At 44.0% G+C, this 19,444-nt stretch overlaps 4 protein-coding genes across 5 annotated transcripts in view; 1 reads left to right on the top strand and 3 right to left on the bottom strand.

The window, feature by feature from the left end:
• Positions 1 to 1,474: 1,474 nt before the first annotated feature.
• On the bottom strand, positions 1,475 to 2,002 carry LOC111947476 (histone H2A-like). Its single transcript, XM_023955274.1, has one exon. It carries the CDS (start codon positions 1,974 to 1,976, stop codon positions 1,590 to 1,592), a length of 387 nt encoding a protein of 128 aa, XP_023811042.1. The 5' UTR covers positions 1,977 to 2,002; the 3' UTR covers positions 1,475 to 1,589.
• A 302-nt stretch (positions 2,003 to 2,304) lies between these two features.
• Positions 2,305 to 2,770, top strand: LOC101175374 (histone H3). The gene has a single exon (XM_011473768.3). It carries the CDS (start codon positions 2,348 to 2,350, stop codon positions 2,756 to 2,758), a length of 411 nt encoding a protein of 136 aa, XP_011472070.1. The 5' UTR covers positions 2,305 to 2,347; the 3' UTR covers positions 2,759 to 2,770.
• Positions 2,771 to 3,429: 659 nt separating this feature from the next.
• Positions 3,430 to 13,609, bottom strand: pex6 (peroxisomal biogenesis factor 6). The gene is made up of 18 exons (XM_011473748.3): positions 13,062 to 13,609; positions 12,247 to 12,834; positions 11,747 to 11,916; positions 11,575 to 11,658; positions 11,353 to 11,470; positions 10,370 to 10,503; positions 10,166 to 10,271; positions 9,899 to 10,098; positions 9,528 to 9,714; positions 7,032 to 7,108; positions 6,622 to 6,739; positions 6,346 to 6,551; positions 6,204 to 6,265; positions 6,028 to 6,136; positions 4,412 to 4,528; positions 4,236 to 4,313; positions 3,934 to 4,073; positions 3,430 to 3,855 (listed from the first exon to the last, which is right to left on the bottom strand). The coding sequence occupies exons 1-18, from the start codon at positions 13,572 to 13,574 to the stop codon at positions 3,719 to 3,721; spliced, it is 3,144 nt and encodes a 1,047-aa protein (XP_011472050.1). The 5' UTR covers positions 13,575 to 13,609; the 3' UTR covers positions 3,430 to 3,718.
• A 1,872-nt stretch (positions 13,610 to 15,481) lies between these two features.
• The window catches only part of ttbk1 (tau tubulin kinase 1), a 48,692-nt gene continuing 44,729 nt past the window's right edge, over positions 15,482 to 19,444 (bottom strand). For both annotated transcript variants that reach the window (XM_023955252.1, XM_023955250.1), the window contains exons 15-16: positions 16,898 to 18,339; positions 15,482 to 16,808 (exon numbers count right to left, since the gene is read on the bottom strand). In XM_023955252.1, the coding sequence (XP_023811020.1) occupies positions 16,400 to 16,808; positions 16,898 to 18,339 (1,851 nt within the window). In that variant the 3' untranslated portion in view covers positions 15,482 to 16,399. The remainder of the gene's footprint in view (positions 16,809 to 16,897; positions 18,340 to 19,444) is intronic.

Genomic DNA, 19,444 nt, shown 5'->3' with positions numbered 1-19,444 from the left:
AATGTTTCTCCATCTTCAACTCATGTCCAGCTCTGTCACTGCCTGCAGATTCCTTACGGAGCCTCTGAGAGTCATCGAAACCTCTTGGAGTCGGGTCCTGCTGAGCGGCTTTTTCTACTATTTTCCCTCCTAAAATGGTTTAAAATCGGTTCCAACTTTGTAAAAAGGATTTCATTATTTAAATTACATGTTTCTTTAAAGATTGGAAGTAAAAACAAGTGGGTGTCTTTTGTGATTTTGATATAAAATGAAGTTAAAGTGAAGGCAACAAACACAAAGATGGCAGCTGGAAGAGGAGGCTCTTTAGGAAGAACAATTAAAACATAATCTGTGTTTCTATCAATACAAAAAAGTAAAATTGTGAACATTTTTCATTTATTAAGTACCTCCATGTTTCCACAGAGCTTCTGTCGGATGAAAAGAAATGATGGCAACATAAATATAATGAAAGGCTTCCTGCTGCTGACAGCACCACTCACACATTCATGCAGTCAGCAGAATCTTAATTTAAATAATATGATCTTCGTTCAAGATAGATAGATAGATAGATAGATAGACATACAACACATCTTCATGCTTTAATGCTGTTAAAACGTTTTACAATTTAACATGACATTTACCATCAATTTGTTTTGCTTCCACAGGTTTCAATAAATTGAGTTTGATGACAGGACAAACAAGAAAAAAAAAACAGTGATAGACTGCTGAAAATAGCTTGATCAAGGGAGGTTTATGTGATAAATGATTACATTTCTCTAATTTACTTCAATAAATAATTCACAAGTTTGCTTTAATGTGAAATCTACATTTTTTTGTGTTGGGGTGATTGAGGCTCTAAGTGATTTTACTTGTTAGTGCACCGATTCAGATGGAAACATTTTGAGAGATGGTCCATTTATCAAAGCTGCATGAAGATTTAGAACAGCAGTCTGCAAGGAGGATAAGAGTTGGTTTTAATTTTATAATCTTTTTCTTTGCAACATTCAGTTTCATGTTCACCATCAGATGTATGGAAGCATATGGCATTCAATAAGTCATTCTAATTTTTTCATGTATTAAAAAGGAATTTGAATAAAATATTTCACGTTTTGAAAATCATCAATTGGTAGGTGTGGTCTGTAATGTTTGCATCACCACAAGGCAAAATTTAACAGTTCATACTGGACAATATAGCTAATTTGTCCCCAACCTTTTGCTCTGTAATGTTTATGAATAAATACTGGCAACATCAAGTTGAAAACAGACAGATTTGTAATTCCATATATTGCATCTTTTAATTTTTAATTGCAGTTCATCCTTGCAGTCATTGTCATTGTAAATATTTGTTGGATGTTTTAATAATGGATGTGGCTCTAATGAAAACTGAAAATCTGGTTAAATTCAAGTCTGTTAGAAACTACACCGAGGAACTATAAGATTCTGTGCTAATATTTGTGGCTTGTAACTTTAGTTAGGACACATTATGATTGGCATCTTGATCTATTGACGATTCAGCCAGTAGACAATAAGTTTCTGAGAGGATTGTGGTCTGAATGAGAGAAGTGTGTGGCTCTTAAAAGAGCCGTTGTGTTGCTGGTGGATGGTAGGATCTACTTGGTCTTAGCGGGCTTCTCGGTCTTCTTGGGCAGCAGCACCGCCTGGATGTTGGGCAGCACGCCGCCCTGAGCGATGGTGACTCCCCCCAGCAGCTTGTTGAGCTCCTCGTCGTTGCGGACAGCCAGCTGCAGGTGACGGGGGATGATCCTGGTCTTCTTGTTGTCGCGGGCGGCGTTTCCAGCCAGCTCCAGGATCTCAGCAGTCAGATACTCCAGCACGGCGGCCAGGTACACGGGAGCTCCGGCTCCCACGCGCTCTGCGTAGTTACCTTTGCGCAGCAGTCTGTGGACACGACCCACGGGGAACTGTAGCCCAGCGCGGGAGGAGCGAGTCTTTGCCTTAGCACGGGCTTTTCCGCCGGTTTTGCCGCGACCAGACATGTTGTAGTATTCTTTTCTAACTCTGAACAGGAGAGAAAATGAGTCTGCAGAGTCACACTGCCTCCTTTTAAATGGTCGCGAGCGCAGGACGACTCCTGCCAGACCAATCAGAGGAGAGTCTTTCAGCAGGGCGGCAGAAGGCGGCCGCTCTGAAAATCAGCGGACTTTTTGAACGGATCGAAGCCCAATCAGCGGCTCTCTTTCAGGCGAGAGGGTTGTCCTCGAGGCGGTGCTGATCTGCAGGAGGAGCCGCTCTCCAATCAGGATCCGCTGCTGTGAAGCTGCGTCAGTTTCACGGCGGCTTTAAGAGCAGCGAGGCTCCGCTCTCGGTTACAGTTTTCTCTTCAGCAAAGTGAAAGAAAGCATCGAAGATGGCAAGAACCAAGCAGACCGCCCGTAAATCTACCGGAGGCAAAGCTCCGAGGAAGCAGCTGGCCACCAAGGCTGCCCGCAAGAGCGCCCCGGCCACCGGGGGAGTGAAGAAGCCTCACCGTTACCGTCCCGGTACCGTGGCTCTTCGTGAGATCCGTCGCTACCAGAAATCCACCGAGCTGCTGATCCGCAAACTGCCCTTCCAGCGGCTGGTGAGAGAAATCGCTCAGGACTTCAAGACCGACCTGCGCTTCCAGAGCTCTGCTGTCATGGCTCTGCAGGAGGCCAGCGAGGCTTACCTGGTGGGGCTCTTCGAGGACACCAACCTGTGCGCCATCCACGCCAAGAGGGTCACCATCATGCCCAAAGACATCCAGCTGGCCCGCCGCATCCGCGGAGAGAGAGCTTAGACACCGACCGCTGCAGAAACTACCACAACGGCTCTTTTAAGAGCCACCAACCCGTCTACAGAACACATCCTCCCTTTGGTTGATCATGATTTATCCCAAAAATGATAGGACAAATAGAACAGCATAAACTGCCAATATCTGATACTTTGTATTAATGAGAATACAATCTAGCCTTTAATTATACATATCACTAACCATTTTTATTTTGTTTGCCGGGTCTTTGCCTCTGTGTCCCTGGTGGGGTCCAGTGCGATTAAGTTTTGTTTGTCCCGGGTCTTTGTCTGACAGGACTCTTGGATGCCTGGATCTGTCGGGTTGCTACGCTGTCTCGCTCTGGGCCTTCATGCTTTTGTTGGAGCATCCAATGTGATCAATGTTCACTCTACGAAGCACACATTCGTTCAACCTACCTGCTTATTCACTTTGCACAAATATGGCCAGACATTTTACTCGTTATGACTATTATCACCCCCATCCCCCATCTCAACATCCCAACTCTCTCCTTTCCGTCCAGTCCAAGGAATGGATATAAATTAAAGCTTAGCCTCAAATACAAAAGGGGTTTATACAAATATACACTGTCTGAAAATGCAAACCCCTATTGTAACAGCAAAATCACAAGATCTACCACAGGACAAGTTAGAAAAATAAGAAAATAAAGGAGGCAAATCTGAAGTTTTTAGCATCTGTATTTGAAAATAAGTCATTTGTTCTTAAGAAACCTAAGCAAAACGTAGTCTTTATTTTAGTGTTAGTCACACTTTTCTTTAAAAATAAACATAAAACAGAATAAATCCTAAACTGCTTTATTTATTAATTAAAAACAATTGCATTCATAAATTAACCTTTTTACATCATTTACATTGATCTGTTTCACGGCAGTGGTTTCTCTTCTGATTTTTTACTATTAACTAATTGTTTCACTCAGAGACTTTCTAGTTCTGGATCTTCAGTTTGTCTCTACTTTGCAGTCAGTTTCTTCTGGATGTTCTGGTATCGGGTCAGCTCCTGCTCAGAAACCGACGGCTTGAAGTTTTCCAGCGCCGAGGAGAAATCGTCAGGGGAGAGGAGCACAGGTGACTCCTCGGAGTCCAGACCTGAGACAGGAGTGACGGAGATCAGAATCGATCGCTGATGCCGAGGCTGAGAACTCTTTAAAACAGATCTCTTCTCACCGGCCTCGATGAGAGAAATTTTCCTTTTGATGGCGGCAGTCATGGCGTCTGAACAGAGAGCGTAAAGATCGGCACCGGTCATTTGAGCCGGGCATCGATCCACCACTTCCTGCAGGTTCACAGCCGGATCCAACCGGAACCTGAAGAACAAAAAACTGGTTTAGGTTCTTTATTCTACTGAAGATCCCACTCTCCCAAACATTTTTGCTATACATGGAATTTGTTTTTCAATCCAAACTAAAAACAAACACAGAGGTAGAAGGACATATATTGCTTAATAAATCTAATTTGGGTGCTCTTACTTTCTGAGGATGGCCTGAAGAACCTGCAGCTGCGATGCCCGATCCTCATTGATTCCAACATAGATCAGCTTATCAAACCTGCACAGATGCATCAGTTGATCAGCAGACTCACATTAAAGTGGAGTCACTTTTTTAATGTATAGGAACCATAAGAGGAGCAGTTTGGTGACTCCAACCTGCCAGGCCTGAGCAGAGACTGGTCCAGCAGGTCCGGTCGGTTTGTGGCCCCGATCACAAAAACTCCAACAGACGAGTTCAGGGCGTCGAGCTCAGCCAGCAGCTGAGACACCACTCTGTGGAGAGCAGCTCACATCATGAACACAAGTTCTGAGCCAGATGAGAAAAACCAGCAGCCAAAAAATAACAAATCATTTAAAAAATAATTCATGATTTGGTAAAAATGGAACCAACCATAGGGAGAAAATGCTTCAAAATCGAAATTATCTTAACGGGCCTTTACCATGCAAAATTAAACTTTTGAGCTTTAAGTGTATTATAATGTTCTTCACGAAAAGTCACCCCAAAGTGGTATTTTTGATCCATTCATGCATTTCTGAGTATTTCTCTAAAAACTATGGAAGAATTTCTGTAGCATAATTAAAAAATAAAAGTCAATACCCAAAATGCTTTTTCCATTTTCAAAATAAAGCTCCATTTGTTGAATCAAAGTTAAAATGAAAAAGCAATCCGCCAAACGGCTTTTTCTTTTTCAACACCGCTGACTCTGTCACTTAATTAAAATGATAAAGAAAATCGTATTTGACATTTCATTTTTAAAAAGTTCTCTAGTGAATGTGTAGCAAAATTCAATTAGAAATGTCAAATTTGACAATTAACAGATGGATTAACAGAAATGCTTTTTCATATTCACAATGGAACTGCATCAAATGACTCAAAAATAAAATTAAAAATCAATCTTCCAAAATGCTTTTTCATTTCCTACCTAAAAACTGCTTATTCTGTGACATCATTAAAGCGAATATGAGAGGTTTAGGTTTAGTTAGCATTTCCACTTTCTACGTGGAGCTATAGCAGTGTTTGGCAAAATGCTTTCCTTTCTATGCACATCCATCTTTGAGAAAGTTTGGATGTTTATTTTTTGTGGGTAAGACACGGACTAGGATGATGTCATGAAATGGGCGGCATCCACATATAGCGCAGGCTGGTGACTCAGAGATAGAGTCGGGTTGGAAAAGAACTCAGGAAATTAACTAATATTTAATAAAAAATTGTTCTTTTCCGTACCAAAGATAATATACTGTCATATACATGGATTTAGTTTACTATAAAAGGCTTAAGAATAGCACTATAGGCAATTTAAAAGGAAACAAAAATCTTATCTGTTTTTTCTTTTTCAAATGTTTTTGTAAGTTTTTCCTTGACTTGAGACAAAATGCAAGGCACAAATGCTGTCAGTTTGAAACATTTATTAAAATGAGTCCCGAAGTCCGAATCTGAGAAGACGTTGCTAACTTTACTGAGCTGTTGGCGTCCTGCTCCGACTGCTGCTGTATTCTGCAGCAGTCAGACATTGTGCTGTGCTTTGTAACAGTACAATGTCGTCATCCGCTCATGAAACGTAGACTTCTACCAGGGCCTTTCTTTGAAATAAGCTACAAATATACAACGCTGATCAAGATGATAATATAATAAATATCTGATCTTAATTGAGAGACGACATCCAATACCAATCGAGTCTGAAACGATCTGATTGAGTCCTAATCGGATCACGCGATCAGATAGACTTAGCAGAAAGTGGAACTGAGTGTAGACATCTCACACCTTCACTCACCTGTCCATCACCCCCCCAGAGTCTCCACTGCGGCCCCTCCTGGGAGCCAGAGAGTCCAGTTCATCGAAGAAGACGACGCAGGGAGCTGCAGAGCGCGCTCTGTGGAAGACTGAGCAGCAAAGACAATGAGTGTTCTGGAGATCCCAAACCTAAAGGTCACAGAGATGCAGCCAAACCTTCTCGGATGTTTTCCTCACTCTGACCCACATACATGTTGATGAGCTCTGGGCCTTTGACACTGAAACAGAAGAAACATCTTGGATGCTGAAACCTCTGCAGCAGAATCACAGACGGGTCGTTATGAAGACTATGGTGAACCTGAGGAAGGTCAAGGAACACTCTGTGGCCACGGCTTTGGCCAGCAGGGTCTTTCCTGTCCCAGGTGGTCCGTACAGCAGGACCCCGGTCCGGTTCAGGCCCAGAGACAAAAGCTCTGGATGCTGTAGTGGAAGCTGAACCGTGTCCAAGATCTCCTTCTTCACAAGCTGCAGGCCTCCGATATCCTCCCAGTGCACGTTCGGGATCTTTGGGAACAGAGACGATCCGTCAGCCGGTTATGAGAAATTCCTACCTGGTTCTGAGCAGCTGCATCACCTTTGGGGCTCCGACGGATTTGGACTGAGCGTCTTGCAGCACGTCCAGAGCAAACGTGAAGTCCTGGTTCTGGACGGTCACTCCACTGGAACACAGATCCTCCTGCTGCCGAGAAGCACTGGATACACAAAAACTCTGCGGTCACTCCTCCTTCCTGATTCTCCATCCAGGTAATATTTGAAATGAAAGACTCGTTTATCAAGTATAAACCATATTTACAGAAAATTACTGACGTAAATCCATGTATTTAAAAAAAAGATTTAAGTTAGATGAAAACATTTGAATTGATTTTTTTGATGAATAAAAAAGGTGATTTAAAAAAAAATAGAAATTTCATTCAGAGCCTTTTCCGCATTTTTAGCTGTTAAAGTTGTTTTCTTGTTAAAAAGTTTCTACTTTTTTTGTCTCACCAGCTCTGTCTCAGCCTCCTGCAGGCCGCTCTTCCAGCCTCCACGACGAGCGCGTTCAGATCCCCTAAAACGAAACCCTGAGGACAAAAGAAAAGGAAGATGGTCAAACAATTAAATTATGAAGCACTGACTTCCAAAAACATTCACACTTCCCACAAAGACTGGAAACAAACTGCTATTACACTATAAATCGTTTTTACTTTAGTAGAAAAAATAAATTTGTTCGTATTTCACAGTTATTCACTAAAATGTCAAACAGTATTACATAAAAACTAAATAAACCCAAAACAGAGTCAAACCATTTGAGAAAACAGAATGTTTAGTCTTTCTAATGGGAGGACTGTGGTGCAGAGGTAGAGTGGTTGACCTGTGATTGGTGGATTGCCTTACTTTTCTTTTCTATGGGCTGATTTGTCTTTGGGCAAGACACTAGACCTCTTGGTAGCAACAGAGTGTGTGTGTGTGTGTGTGTGTATGTGTGGGTGTGTGTGTGTGTGTGTGTATGACGCTGTGACAATAAATAAATAAAACTTTGGGCCTTAATACAAGGTATAAAAAGTCCTATTTAAGTATACATCATTCACCAATGCTGTCCATACAAAACAGAAGATGATAAATTAATTAGTAAAATCCAATAAAAGCTGAACTATAAAAAAACAAACTATAGAATCTGTTTTAAATGAAGTTGTGGCTGAAGGAAAACTAAAGTAAAATCTTGTTTTTGGTGTTTTTAACATGTTTTTGTAGCATCATTCTATGATGGAGGACATGTACAAATAACAATTTAGCTAAAAACTGTATTTCTCAGTATTTCTTCATTCAAACTGTTGTGAAACGCTGGGTGAGCCAGAAGCTCCTTGCTACGTGCTGTCAGCAACAGGGAGGGGAAGGGGGCGGGGTTGCTCTGCGCCAACGTTCACACCCACGACTCAGAGGTGAATTTTTAATGAACTTCTGCCGGTCTGCAGAAATTTTGTCCAAGAAAAGGACTTCTTTTTTTAAACTTTGGGTAAAAACAGCAGACCACTGGGAACATCATGAAAACAAATCATAAGATGATCAGAGTACCGTAAATTCCGGGTTACAAAGCGCACCCGATTACAAGCCGCACCCACCTGTTTTCACGTGCTTAATTATTTTTGTACATACACAAGCCGCATCAGAATACAAGCCGCTGTCTCGACAAAGCACGTCATGACTAACCAGAGTGGACTAGTACTGTCTTAACTCAAGCTGATGTATCCAAGTGCACCCACATCGGAAACAGCATGGACCTCTATTCTGTTCACAAGTTCCTCAGTTATGGTTTTTTTTTTATTTATTTTTTATTTTTTTTACTTATTGACAATCTAGGTATCATACATAAAATTACTAACAGTAACCATATAATCAACATTACATCCCTCAGTTATGATGAGGAAATTTACATCCCCAATCCCCCATTTCCCATGAGTCTTAGGGGCTAAAAGCGGGGCCAACGACCGGCTCGCCACACTGTTGTACGTGTTTAAGATTGAGCAAGGAGCAGCAGTGCATGGAGCGGTGAACGGGAACAGCTCTCCTTCCACTTGTGTCGCGGCAGCGTTATGGTACTAACGAGGCTGGTTAAAAAAACAGTAAAATAAAGCAGCGGCGACTGAAAAGCGCGCGCCTCAGCGCGATACGCACGCCTCAGCGCGGCGCGTTCGTCAGAAGTTTCCTTTCACAACAATGCCTCTGCGCTCCGCGCTCGCCAAGCAGGCTCCTCGTCTCCCCTTCCTATCCGAAAAGCTCACACGGCGGCTGTGAGCTTTTCAATGCAAAATTCCGCACATGGATTTGTGTTTCCAGTCGTGTCCCGACAAAATAAAGGCTGATGTTATTCACACATATTTACGTGCAGCCAGCCGAGTCACTATGACTCAGAGGTAAATACACTTCTGAGCATGCGCTGTTCTCTCCGTCACGCAGCTGACCGGCATTTCCATTTACTGATGGGGGATTTTTTCACGCTGCTTTTAACGATTGCTTTTAACTTGAAAGCTTCATCATATTGTAGCGGCGATCACGTGCACGTTGGGTCTAATGGCACCAAAGGATTCTGGGATGCGGCCGGGCATGCGTGTTTCTTTTTGTTGAACCATGACTGAAGTGTCTAAGACCTGAAGTGAGGTCCATGCTGTTTGGCTGCTTAGAGGTGTGTTACAAAACAAATGACTTGTGTTTGATGTTAGATGGATAATTCAAACCATTCACCAAACCTGAAAGTACGCACATGGCGGCCGCCAAATTGGCCGCGTCACTGAATAAGCTGCAGGGCTGTAAGCGCAGGAAAAAAATAGCGGCTTTTAGTCCGGAAATTACGGTAGGTCTTTAAGAAGAAACTTTCAACTTCTCCTTTCAATGAAAGTAAACAGTACTTTTAAAAAAAACCTCCTGATTAGGAGGAAAGTCTTTAGGAGGAAAGTCTTTAGTTTCTGTAGTTGGGTAAAAATTGCTTTCAGCCTCGGTACGCACAGCCGTGAGTTTGGAAAGCCTCTCCAGGCTCACGTCTCTCCCCAGGTGAAGATGTCTGCTCAGGCTGATCAGCATGGCGTGCCGCTGCTCCTCCGTGAGACTCTCTAGCTCCACCCGGTGCACAAACGCAGCCATGACACCACCAGAAAGATCTCTAGCTCTGGACACCGTCGCCACCACAGCCACCCTGCAACACCAGCAGAGAGATGTACGTTTCTGCAAAACCTAAAATCAGCTGCATCCAACCGCCTGATAGCCGATTTCGGTGGGTCAAAGTTGTTACAGAGCTAAAACTGCAAAACCTTTGAAAGTTTACAGGAGAGTATTAGATGCATTGTTCAAATAAAACAGCAGGTTGGCGTGGTACCGACCTGGTGGGGGCGCTGTCGAGCAGCTGGCACAGCGCAGCCTGGACCCTGCCGTCCTCTTCGGCTCCTCGCGGTCGAACCAGCAGCTGCAGGTTCCTGAGCAGCAGGAGGCACGGCTGCAGGACCTCCGCCCGGTGAAACGCCGACGTCAGCTTGGCCTCAGAGGCAGCAGGAGTGTCAGCGCATAGCGTCACACAATCCACCTAACACACAACACGACAACTGAAGCTGCTGAGCACACAAACTCATAAAAACAAGTGCAAACCCCACCTTCAGCAGGTGCAGGTGGAGTCTGCAGCTCGCCGCTCTGACCACCGTCATCTTCCCGCTCCCTGCAGGGCCGTGGAGCAGGACGGTGCATCGAGGCAGAAACTCCCTAAAACCAAAATATGCCATCAAACCATTTCCCACAATGCAACACTGGAGATTACAGACAGGTGATACTGCAGGATAACTTTAAGGAGGAGTTTCTACCTGTGCTGCAGATGAGGCAGGATGATGCTGCTGAGCATGTCCACGGTTCTGTGTAGTCCCGGTGGAGATAAGCTGCTCCACAGAGAGGCAGAGTCTGCAGAGAGGCACGGTACCGGGCTGTTGGTGGACGCCCCCTAAAGAGACAAACACCTTGGAGTAAAATAAAAACAATGTGGATCAACCAAATACCCTGAATTTTCAAGCTATTCAGACACATCCTCACTCCTTTCTTTCTTTTTTTTAAACTCCAAATATGACGTCACAGATTTCCCGAAGTAAAAACCTAAAATATATGAACATTTGTCAAAGACTATTTATGAATCCACTGTGTTCTGATGATGAAAACCTGGAACATTTGTAAAATAAAATCATATTTTTTTATAATGCCCAATCATTGAATGTCCAATCATTCCGCATTGTTTTTATTTTACTTGGTAAGGTGAGAGGCTACCACGCAGGAATCCAGGGTTCGATTCCCGGAGGGGAATAAACAATGGTACTGAGTCAATTACCATATCAATTGAGCAATGAACATCACCCAGTGAGGGTCCTTAGGCAAGGCCCTTAGCGCTACTGCCTCCCGAGCGCAGTTAGGCTGCAGCTCACCGCTCCCCCAGGGGATGGGTCAAATGCGGAGAAGAATTTCCCCATTGTGGGATCAATAAAGTACCAATCATTCAAATGCAATGCATTGTGGTCTATATTCTCCTATCTAGTGAGCATTGATGAACACTGTATCTTGCAGAGACTTCTGGGAAATCTCCAGGGCACCCAATTTTTGGAATTGTAATTGAACAAAATGGCAAACACCCAATATTGTCCTCTACGCTAAATGTGTATTTTTTTTATAGAAATAGTTCCGTTTGTGTCTCAAGTTGTCATAAATTCGAGGTAGATACTGTTAACAATGATTAACTTGAACCACAAAAACGTCATTCATGGTAAAAAATGATTAAAGATGCAAGAAAAGAAAAAGAACACACCATAAAGAGGGAAGTGTGTGTTCTGTCAGCCAGGTATGCACCTCCTCCTCCCCCTCCTCCTCCTCCTCCATTTAAAAGAGGCTTCACTTTCTGCACTCTGAAGAAAAGCGCTGGGCTCCTGACAGAAATCATTTACTGTTTATTTAGAAGACAAAGAGTAAACAAATGTGAGGCAGGTTTTATTTTTCCTCCTCAGCTCACACGTGCAGAGGCCTGCTTTACCTGTGGATCCCCTCCAAGCTGTTTTCCAGCAGGTCCGGATGGTTTTCAGTGGGAACGCTCAGGATGTCTCCCTCTGCAACCACCCTGAGGAAAAAACAAAAACTCTGAACCAGGAGATCGCCATCACCGTTGGTTTCCCTAAACAGAAACGGGCTTGGCGAGCCGAGCTCACCTGGGAGTGCTGAAATGTTCGGCCAGCAGCTCGTCACAGCAGCTCAGGTTTTTGTACGACGGACAGACGACGGGCTGAATGTGAAGCTCGCCAGCAATGGGTAGAGAAGCTGAGCGGCAGGAGCTGTCCGAGCGACGAAGGTCGGGTTCTGCAGGCGACGGACTCCACCTCTGAAACAGGAACAGGACAGATTTTCACAAAACAACCTCATCTCTGATGACCCACTTCCATGACAATCATGCTTTTGGCATTTTAACTTATTCTTGTAGAATTTTTCTGATAATGGAGGACATATTTGAGGAAAATTAAGCTCAGAATGCCATTTCTGCCGCTCTCCGGAAACTACATCCTAGATAGCAACACAGATTTTTATTTTTATTTGGTATAATCATAATTAAAAGACAACTGGGAACGCTTTTGCAATCGTTTAAAAGATGATCAGAGTGGGTCTATAACAGAACTTCCAGCAAACAGAAAAGCATCAGAAGAAGAATCTGCACCTTCATCGTTAGCCTGCAGCCATTCACAGGAACCTCCTCTCCATCCGTCATGTTGAACCACAGAGTCGCAGAGATGAAGGCTGCATCCCCGTGGGGCTGCAACTCCGGGCAGAGCGAGAGATCCACCACCACCACAGACACCACCCGGTCTCTGCAGGCATCTGTTCCCCCATCCTCACCGTCCGGCCTCCCCAGCTTCACCCACTGGTGGTTGAACAGACCGAGTCGCAGCAGCAGATGCTTGCTCAGGAAAACACAGCCGTCCACATCTGCCCCCCACCACCGCCGCCGAGTGTCCACCACCCGGACATCCAGCCTGCACTCCATCGCCCGCAGGGCGTCTGACAAACCCGAGCTCAACACCTCCCTGCTGTCCAGGAGAGATCTGCCTCCTCCCAGGCTGTCTGCGTAACGAGCAAAGTCTGACACGCACAGTCCGAGGGGTCCGCAGGGGCCGGGGTCCACCGGGGGGTCCACTGGGTCCCAGAAATCTGTCAGGACCAAAGCGGTGCTGGCTGTGATCCTCCCCTGAGTGACAGGACTGCAGTCCAACACCAGCAGCTCCATCATCAGCTGCTGCTGCTGCCCCTTCATCCGGAGGAGGAAGAGGAGAAGACACTTCGAATTTAAAACAAGTATGGCTGCTGGAAGAACAAAAACTACACAAAGAAGCTGAAAATGTTTCATAAAGTCTGAATGGATTAAATTGAAAAATCATTTCGCTATATTTTTAGCTGCTAGTTGTAACTTGAAGACCAACTGGATATGAGAGTCAACTTAGAGAAGACTGGCATTTGTTGGATAAAGCTGCTCACCTGAACCGGGTCTTCTCCGAGCAGCGGGTGTTGGGGGAGCAGCAGCGGGTCTCCCTGCCGGGAAAGCAGCCACTCTCCCCGTTGGCAGAGCTCCGTCAGCCCGGCGGAGAACTGCTTGGCTCCGGCCCAGCAGAGGCTCTGCTTGCTGCGGGCGCCCAGCACCACTCGGTCCAGGCTGACAGGCTCCATGGGTCGAATGAAGCCGGTTCCTTTGAGCCGGTGGTGCCGCAGAAAGAAACGGCTGGTGAATAGCCGGAGGACCGGCTCTCCGCTGCCTGCGGGGAGGCTCGCGCCACCACAGCCCGACACCTCCTCCTCGGTAGTGGCATGAACCCGCAGCAGAATGCCCGTTCGCCCGCGGAGCTGAGGCTGCTGCGCCATGAAGAGGACCGTCGGAGGGTCGGTGGCATTTTGAAAAACTGATTCCAAGTGAGTTGGAAGGAGCAGAGCCTCTAGAGGACTCAGGTGCGAGGGGAATTCCTCCAAACAACACAACTTCACCTCCAGCGCCATACTCGCTCTTCTTCTGCACCTAATGCGCACCCTGTCTGCGCACCACGTTACTGCCACCCAACGGAAGAACCAGTGAACTGCAAACTTTTTGTAAATAAACCAGACTCACTAATATTTGTTTTATTATTGATGATTATACTTCAATTAAACAAAAATCATTTATTGAAATAGTATATACATTTTTATGTTCTTATTTTTAAACGTAACCATGAAATAAATTAAAGGGAGATTGTCTTATACGGAGCCCGTGTCCTGACATTGAGATATTAAAATATATCTTGTTCCCACAGATTAATATCTTGTTCCCACATATTAATATCTCGTTCGCACAAAATATGCCGTTCCCACAAGATACTATTGCGTTCCCTCGAAATACTATTCCGTTCCCTCAAAATGATTAACTCATGCGAACGCAATAATTAATTCGTTCAAACGCAATAATTTATCCATTCGAACGCCATAATTATTCACGTCATAAGTCATTCACACGGATATGCTCTCCGTACGGCCGCAAAAGCTGCTTTCAGCGGTAACTTCAGTGTCTCTGTGACCCACATTTGTTCAAAAAGGAACATAAAAAACAAAAATGATCACTTTAATATTGTCTCAATGAATATAAGAAAAATATCATAAGATTTATACCTAGGCTGCTTTTTCATACGATAGCTCCTGCTAGGCTACTACTAGCTCTGCCGCAGAGCTCTTTGCTTGTCATGCCGGCATTCAGGCAACTGTTGGCAATTGTATATACATTATTTGAAGTTTGAAGTTTTGAAAAAAGTTTTGGTATTGTGATTTTTTATTTATATATTTATTTATTTTTTTGTATTCATAGCAAGTGCCTTTTTAGTTTGTTTTTCTAACATTTAAGGAAATGAAAATGACCAACATTGATTTTAAGATCTAATTTAAAAAGGTGCTTCTACAAAATCAAAAACTATTTTATATAAAGAAAAAAATGACATTTAAATGTTGTTATAAGAAAATGTTGGCATTTGCATGTTTTTAATTTTGGCTGTGGTTCAACACCATCCTTTATATCCTTCACCAAAGAGTTGTTTTTGGTTTCCTGCACAAGATCATAAAAACAAATTTTCAACAAATGAGAGGGGAAAAACGGTTTAGTGCAAATTACGTTAATATTTCCACAAAGATCTTCTGTTTGCATTTAATCCATTTGATTTGAAAATCAAAATAAGTAAAATAGCGCCGAACATGGCAAGCATAGATTTATCCATCAACTTTCTTTCTAACTTCCCTCTCCACAGAAACCACCTCCAGTTCTGTTGGGCCAACTAAGAGCCATTGTACTTCCATTGTGTCCTCTTCCCCAGGGACTCCCAATGATGAGACATCAAATACCTTTCTAGATATGTAACATAAAAAGGTGCCAAAGCCACTTCAACTGTCCCAGTGCACATTGAAGGTCCAGGTTGATTGAAGCAAACAGAATAAAATCATTTGCAAACAGCAGAGATGAAATCCTGCCTTCAAACCAGACTCCCTCCTGTGACAAATTATATCCATGCTAGAGTCCAACATGCAGTGGAACAGGTTCAACTAGCAACAAAAACCAAGCTCCTGCTCAGGTTGTAGAGTGTGATCTCTCTGTAGTTGAAGGCAACCCTTCAGAGTAAAAAGAGATATTTATTTATTAACCAACTAAAGCCTTTTGGATATTTTAAAAAGCAAGTCTATGACAAAGCTTCAAAGTCCTTTTTTTGTTTTTTTTTACAAACTGAGCTGAAGTTTATTTCTGTCTTTATTTTTGGCTAATTGGTGAAGTAATCTGGCTCCAGTTAATTTTGACATCAAGTAACCCAAATGAAGTCAAAGCTTTAAGTCAAAAGATCCTGGGATTTTTTTTTTAATAAAAAAATAAATAAAATGAAATAATGACAGGGTACTTCAATATAGGACCAAGACTTTACTTCACAGCTCAATGCTCAGGGACGCCATACTAGGATAAAGCATAACTTTGCATCAGATCCAAGCAGGTATCATTTCCTTTCATGGTTAACCCTGTTTTTTATCATGCGTACAAAAGAAGAAGAGAAAGGCATCGGGCCAATACATCAAAAGAAAAAAAGAAACTACAGACTCGATTTACAGTTTGCTTGGGAAGTTCAAAAATAAAGATGTCTTTATGGGAAAGGATTCAGGTATGTACAATTCAAAGCATTAACAAAATAAGGATTAAAGCATGCCCACTGACACCATGAGGAGGAGGCAAGTGGCTGAGCAGTATATTCACTTTTCATATTATACTCTTCTCTAAATCCAAGGCTGTAAAGGATGCAGCTGGTAACGTCTTAATAATATAGTTGGGCATTCAGACGAATCAAATCTTTTGACGGCCAATCAGCAGGGAAAAACACATCAAATAATTTAATTTTGTAGTCTGTTTAATTTTTTTTTTTATTACATTACCATGCAGTGTGAACCAAGCAGAGTAACGTTGATAGAAGTGGAAAAGAGCTGTGTAAAGAGTACAGTGCTAGGTGCTTTATCTGGAAAAAGGACTTGTTGGAGGCCAAGACTTTCAGCTGGCGGAAGCAGTTAAACCAGGGATTGACCAGGGAGCAGCAGACATATCTGTAGCACCATTGCAGCAACACTCCTGCACAGTTAATCAGGATGACTGGAAGCCCATTAAGACAGTAATATTTGCAGTCCTTCGACAGAGAAAATATGTTTGTGTACAATAAATTAATTGAAAAACATTGTTGTGGCATCACAGTTTATCATGGAATCAGGTGAAAAGTCTTGAGGCGTAGCTTGTCCAGTAACTGATTATACACGTTTCAGATATGAGACTCTTTGTATTATCTAGCAGGTACCACTTTTTCCCTGGTGTTCAGTTTCCCTTTAGTTACAGCCGGTGGTTTTGGCCTGGTCCTGGTGGGCATGGACGTAGAGGATTGAGTAGTTGCTTCCTGGGAGGCGCTGCGCCGCATTGTTGATGTAGTCCTGGGTGGTAGCATGGGGACAGTTGGGGCTCGAACTGAAAGGGGCTGCCTGGTTGGGCATGCTCTTTGAGGAGAGGGGCTGTCAGTCCTGCAATGGGTTGAACTAAGGCTGCGTCGGGTTCCAACCAGAACACGTAGGGGCATTCGAGGACTGCCAGGTGGGACAGAGTCTGTTGATGGACGGGGACACGAGGATGAGGATCTGGTGGCGATGGGCTTAGATTTCGGTTGTGTGGCGAGAGTGCTCAATCCAATTTTCTGGTTTCTGTGGACAAGAAAAAAAAATTATCTGAGACAAAATTAAACTCTTCAAAGTTAAATTATATATATAAATATGAAAGAGAGAAAGCCCACCCATTAATGACGGGTGATGCTCCTTTGGTACGGCTGTTGTCTGACATGGACAAAGGTGAAGGAGTAGCAGAAGCAAACCCCCCTGAGGGTCTTTTTATGGGAGTCATAGGCCTGGGAATCCTGCTCCTGCACTCCTTGGAGCCCTGCTCTTCAGTCGGTTGGAGACGGATGCTCTTTCTGGACTCATCCGAGGTATGGATATCCTCCTCTGACCCAGCGGTGGATAAAGTTTCCGACGCCCTCCGGCGCTCATCCTCCCCAGAGGACAAGGACGATGATGTTCCAGACTGCATCCTTCTCCTCGTCCAGCGATTCTGTTGCTTCTGGACCAGCACACGAGCCAAGTCCAGCTGTCTGGCTCGCTGCTGAAGCCGAGCTCGAGCTGAGAGAGAAGAAGACTGTTCAGAGCCTGACTCCTCTTCTGAAATAAGTATTGGGATTCGGCTTCGGATTCTTGGCTTTAAGGTAGCCGGTAAATCTGATCCAGCGGTCGGAAGCTTTGAAGCTTCATCATAGGGTGATGGCTGTTTCCCTGGTTCCGGCGATGGACCTTTATGTTCATGAACTGGTGATATGACTTTCTGGAGGGTCTCTGAGGACGATGGCATGACAGGTGATGAATCATTTTTAGTTTTAAGTTGCTTGTTTGTCCCAGGTTCATCTGAAGGCTCTTGTATCTCTGGCTCTCCCTCCTGCTCAGAGACATCAACTTTAACAACCATATCTTTTGTGATAGAAAGTACTTCCCGGTCACTGTCCTTGGCAGAATGACCATTGGAAGACATGATATTGTGGTGTGATGTCTCTGCAATATGGATAAAAGTGCGCTCAACTTTGGTGAAAGGAGGTGAAGCAGGAGCAATGGGAGTTGAGGGTCGCAGATCTGACCTGAGAGCTGGAGACAAACGACCAGTCTCAGAAGCTTCAGGTTGAACAATCTCTCCTACGAGGAGGCGGTCATTACCGGAAATTAAACCAGAGGGTGTAGCTAACTCAGCATCCAAACCATGATCTCCACCTGAGGGAGACTTGCGAGTGTCCCCAGGTGAGAAAAGAACAAGAGTTTTGGATGCATCCTCCAGATCTGGATCTGCATCAGCAGCTGAGGCATGCTCTCTCTGGACCCTCTGGTCCTCAGCCATGAGGGTTGATGGTGCAGCTTCTTGACTACGTTCAGTGCTTTTCTGACTGGCCTCACTGTTGGACTCGCTTTTTGTAACATCGTCTTCCTTTGGCCCAAGAGGTTCTAGGACCTCCTCGTCTGGGGTAGCAAAGCTCCGACGCTGAGGCAAGGTACCAGTCAACATGACGGTAAGGAAATCAGCTCTCTTGGCTTGCAGCTGAGGAAGGATGTGGAAATGCTCCTTTTCATCATCTTGGCCCTTTGTTCGATAGTCTGGAGAGGGCGGGGAAGGTGTGCTCTCCTCCATGGGTGACAACATCTGTAAAACAATACAATAACACCCGTTTACTAAAGAGTAGCCTTGAGAAACCTTTATGCAACTTTGCAGAAAGACACCATTGAATAAAATACATAGATTAAGCTACTAGACTTATCATACTGTCCACAAAATGTATAAAAAGACATAAGGAATATTTGTTTTTGGGGTGAGCAGCAGAACAAATATGAGGACGCGGTTCCAAAGCCTATCCTAGCAACTGTCAGGTAAAGGCAACATTCACCAGGACAGTTCGCCAGTCCATTACAGGGCCACAGAGACACACAACCTCACACTCTCTCATACACACAAAGGGGCAATTTAGACTCACCAATTGACCAATGACGCACATTTATTGACTCTTTGAGGAAATATAACCAATGACTCCTGTTTGGTGTTTTGTGAATCGGATAATTGTATTCAAAAAAGAAGACATATTGGCGATTTAACTGTTTATTTGTTTAACAAAAAGTGGCCTAAACAGTGTAAAAGAACCATCCAAAGCTAGAATAGCTTGGTATCTTCTACTCATGCAGGTCCCACTGCTGTGGAATGGCATCCCATTCCTCAGCCATCATTTTTTTGTTATAAAGCCAGGCAACGTGTTGGTGTTGGTCGATCTGATAAAAACAGATGAACCAAGCTTATTCCTCAAGGATTCAATGAGGTTGAGCTGACTGCTGGCAGGCCATTCCATCCTCTCCATTCCAGTCTGGAGGTAGTCTCTAATAAACCTGCTCTGTGGGGGCAGGCATAGTCATCCTGAATAATTTAGATCTATCCCAGACTGTAAAGACATGGGACTGTTTCTGGTTGCAGAATCTTATCTCAGGATCTCTCTACAAAGTGACTGTCTTTGTGCAGTGTGTTCTAGGTTGTCTGGGCAGAGAATAGTGGGTCATTTCAACCTCAAACCATAACTGCCAGTATGTAACAGACAACCTTTGTACCGTAGTGCAAGGTAAATAAGCCGTCTCTTCAGTTTGAGGTCTGTCCCTGATGTACCCCTCTGTTTGGAATTTGGCCTTCATTGTGGATATGGTACTTCAGAAATGCCACAACTAGGTTTAAAAGAACACCAGTTTGATGCTGTTTTATCACATAGGCC

The sequence above is a fragment of the Oryzias latipes genome, chromosome 1, assembly GCF_002234675.1.
Source record: "Oryzias latipes chromosome 1, ASM223467v1".
Classification (NCBI taxonomy): Eukaryota; Metazoa; Chordata; class Actinopteri; order Beloniformes; family Adrianichthyidae; genus Oryzias; species Oryzias latipes.
The sequence above is the reverse complement of the archived record's forward strand: the minus strand, read 5'-3'. Positions and strand labels throughout refer to the sequence as shown.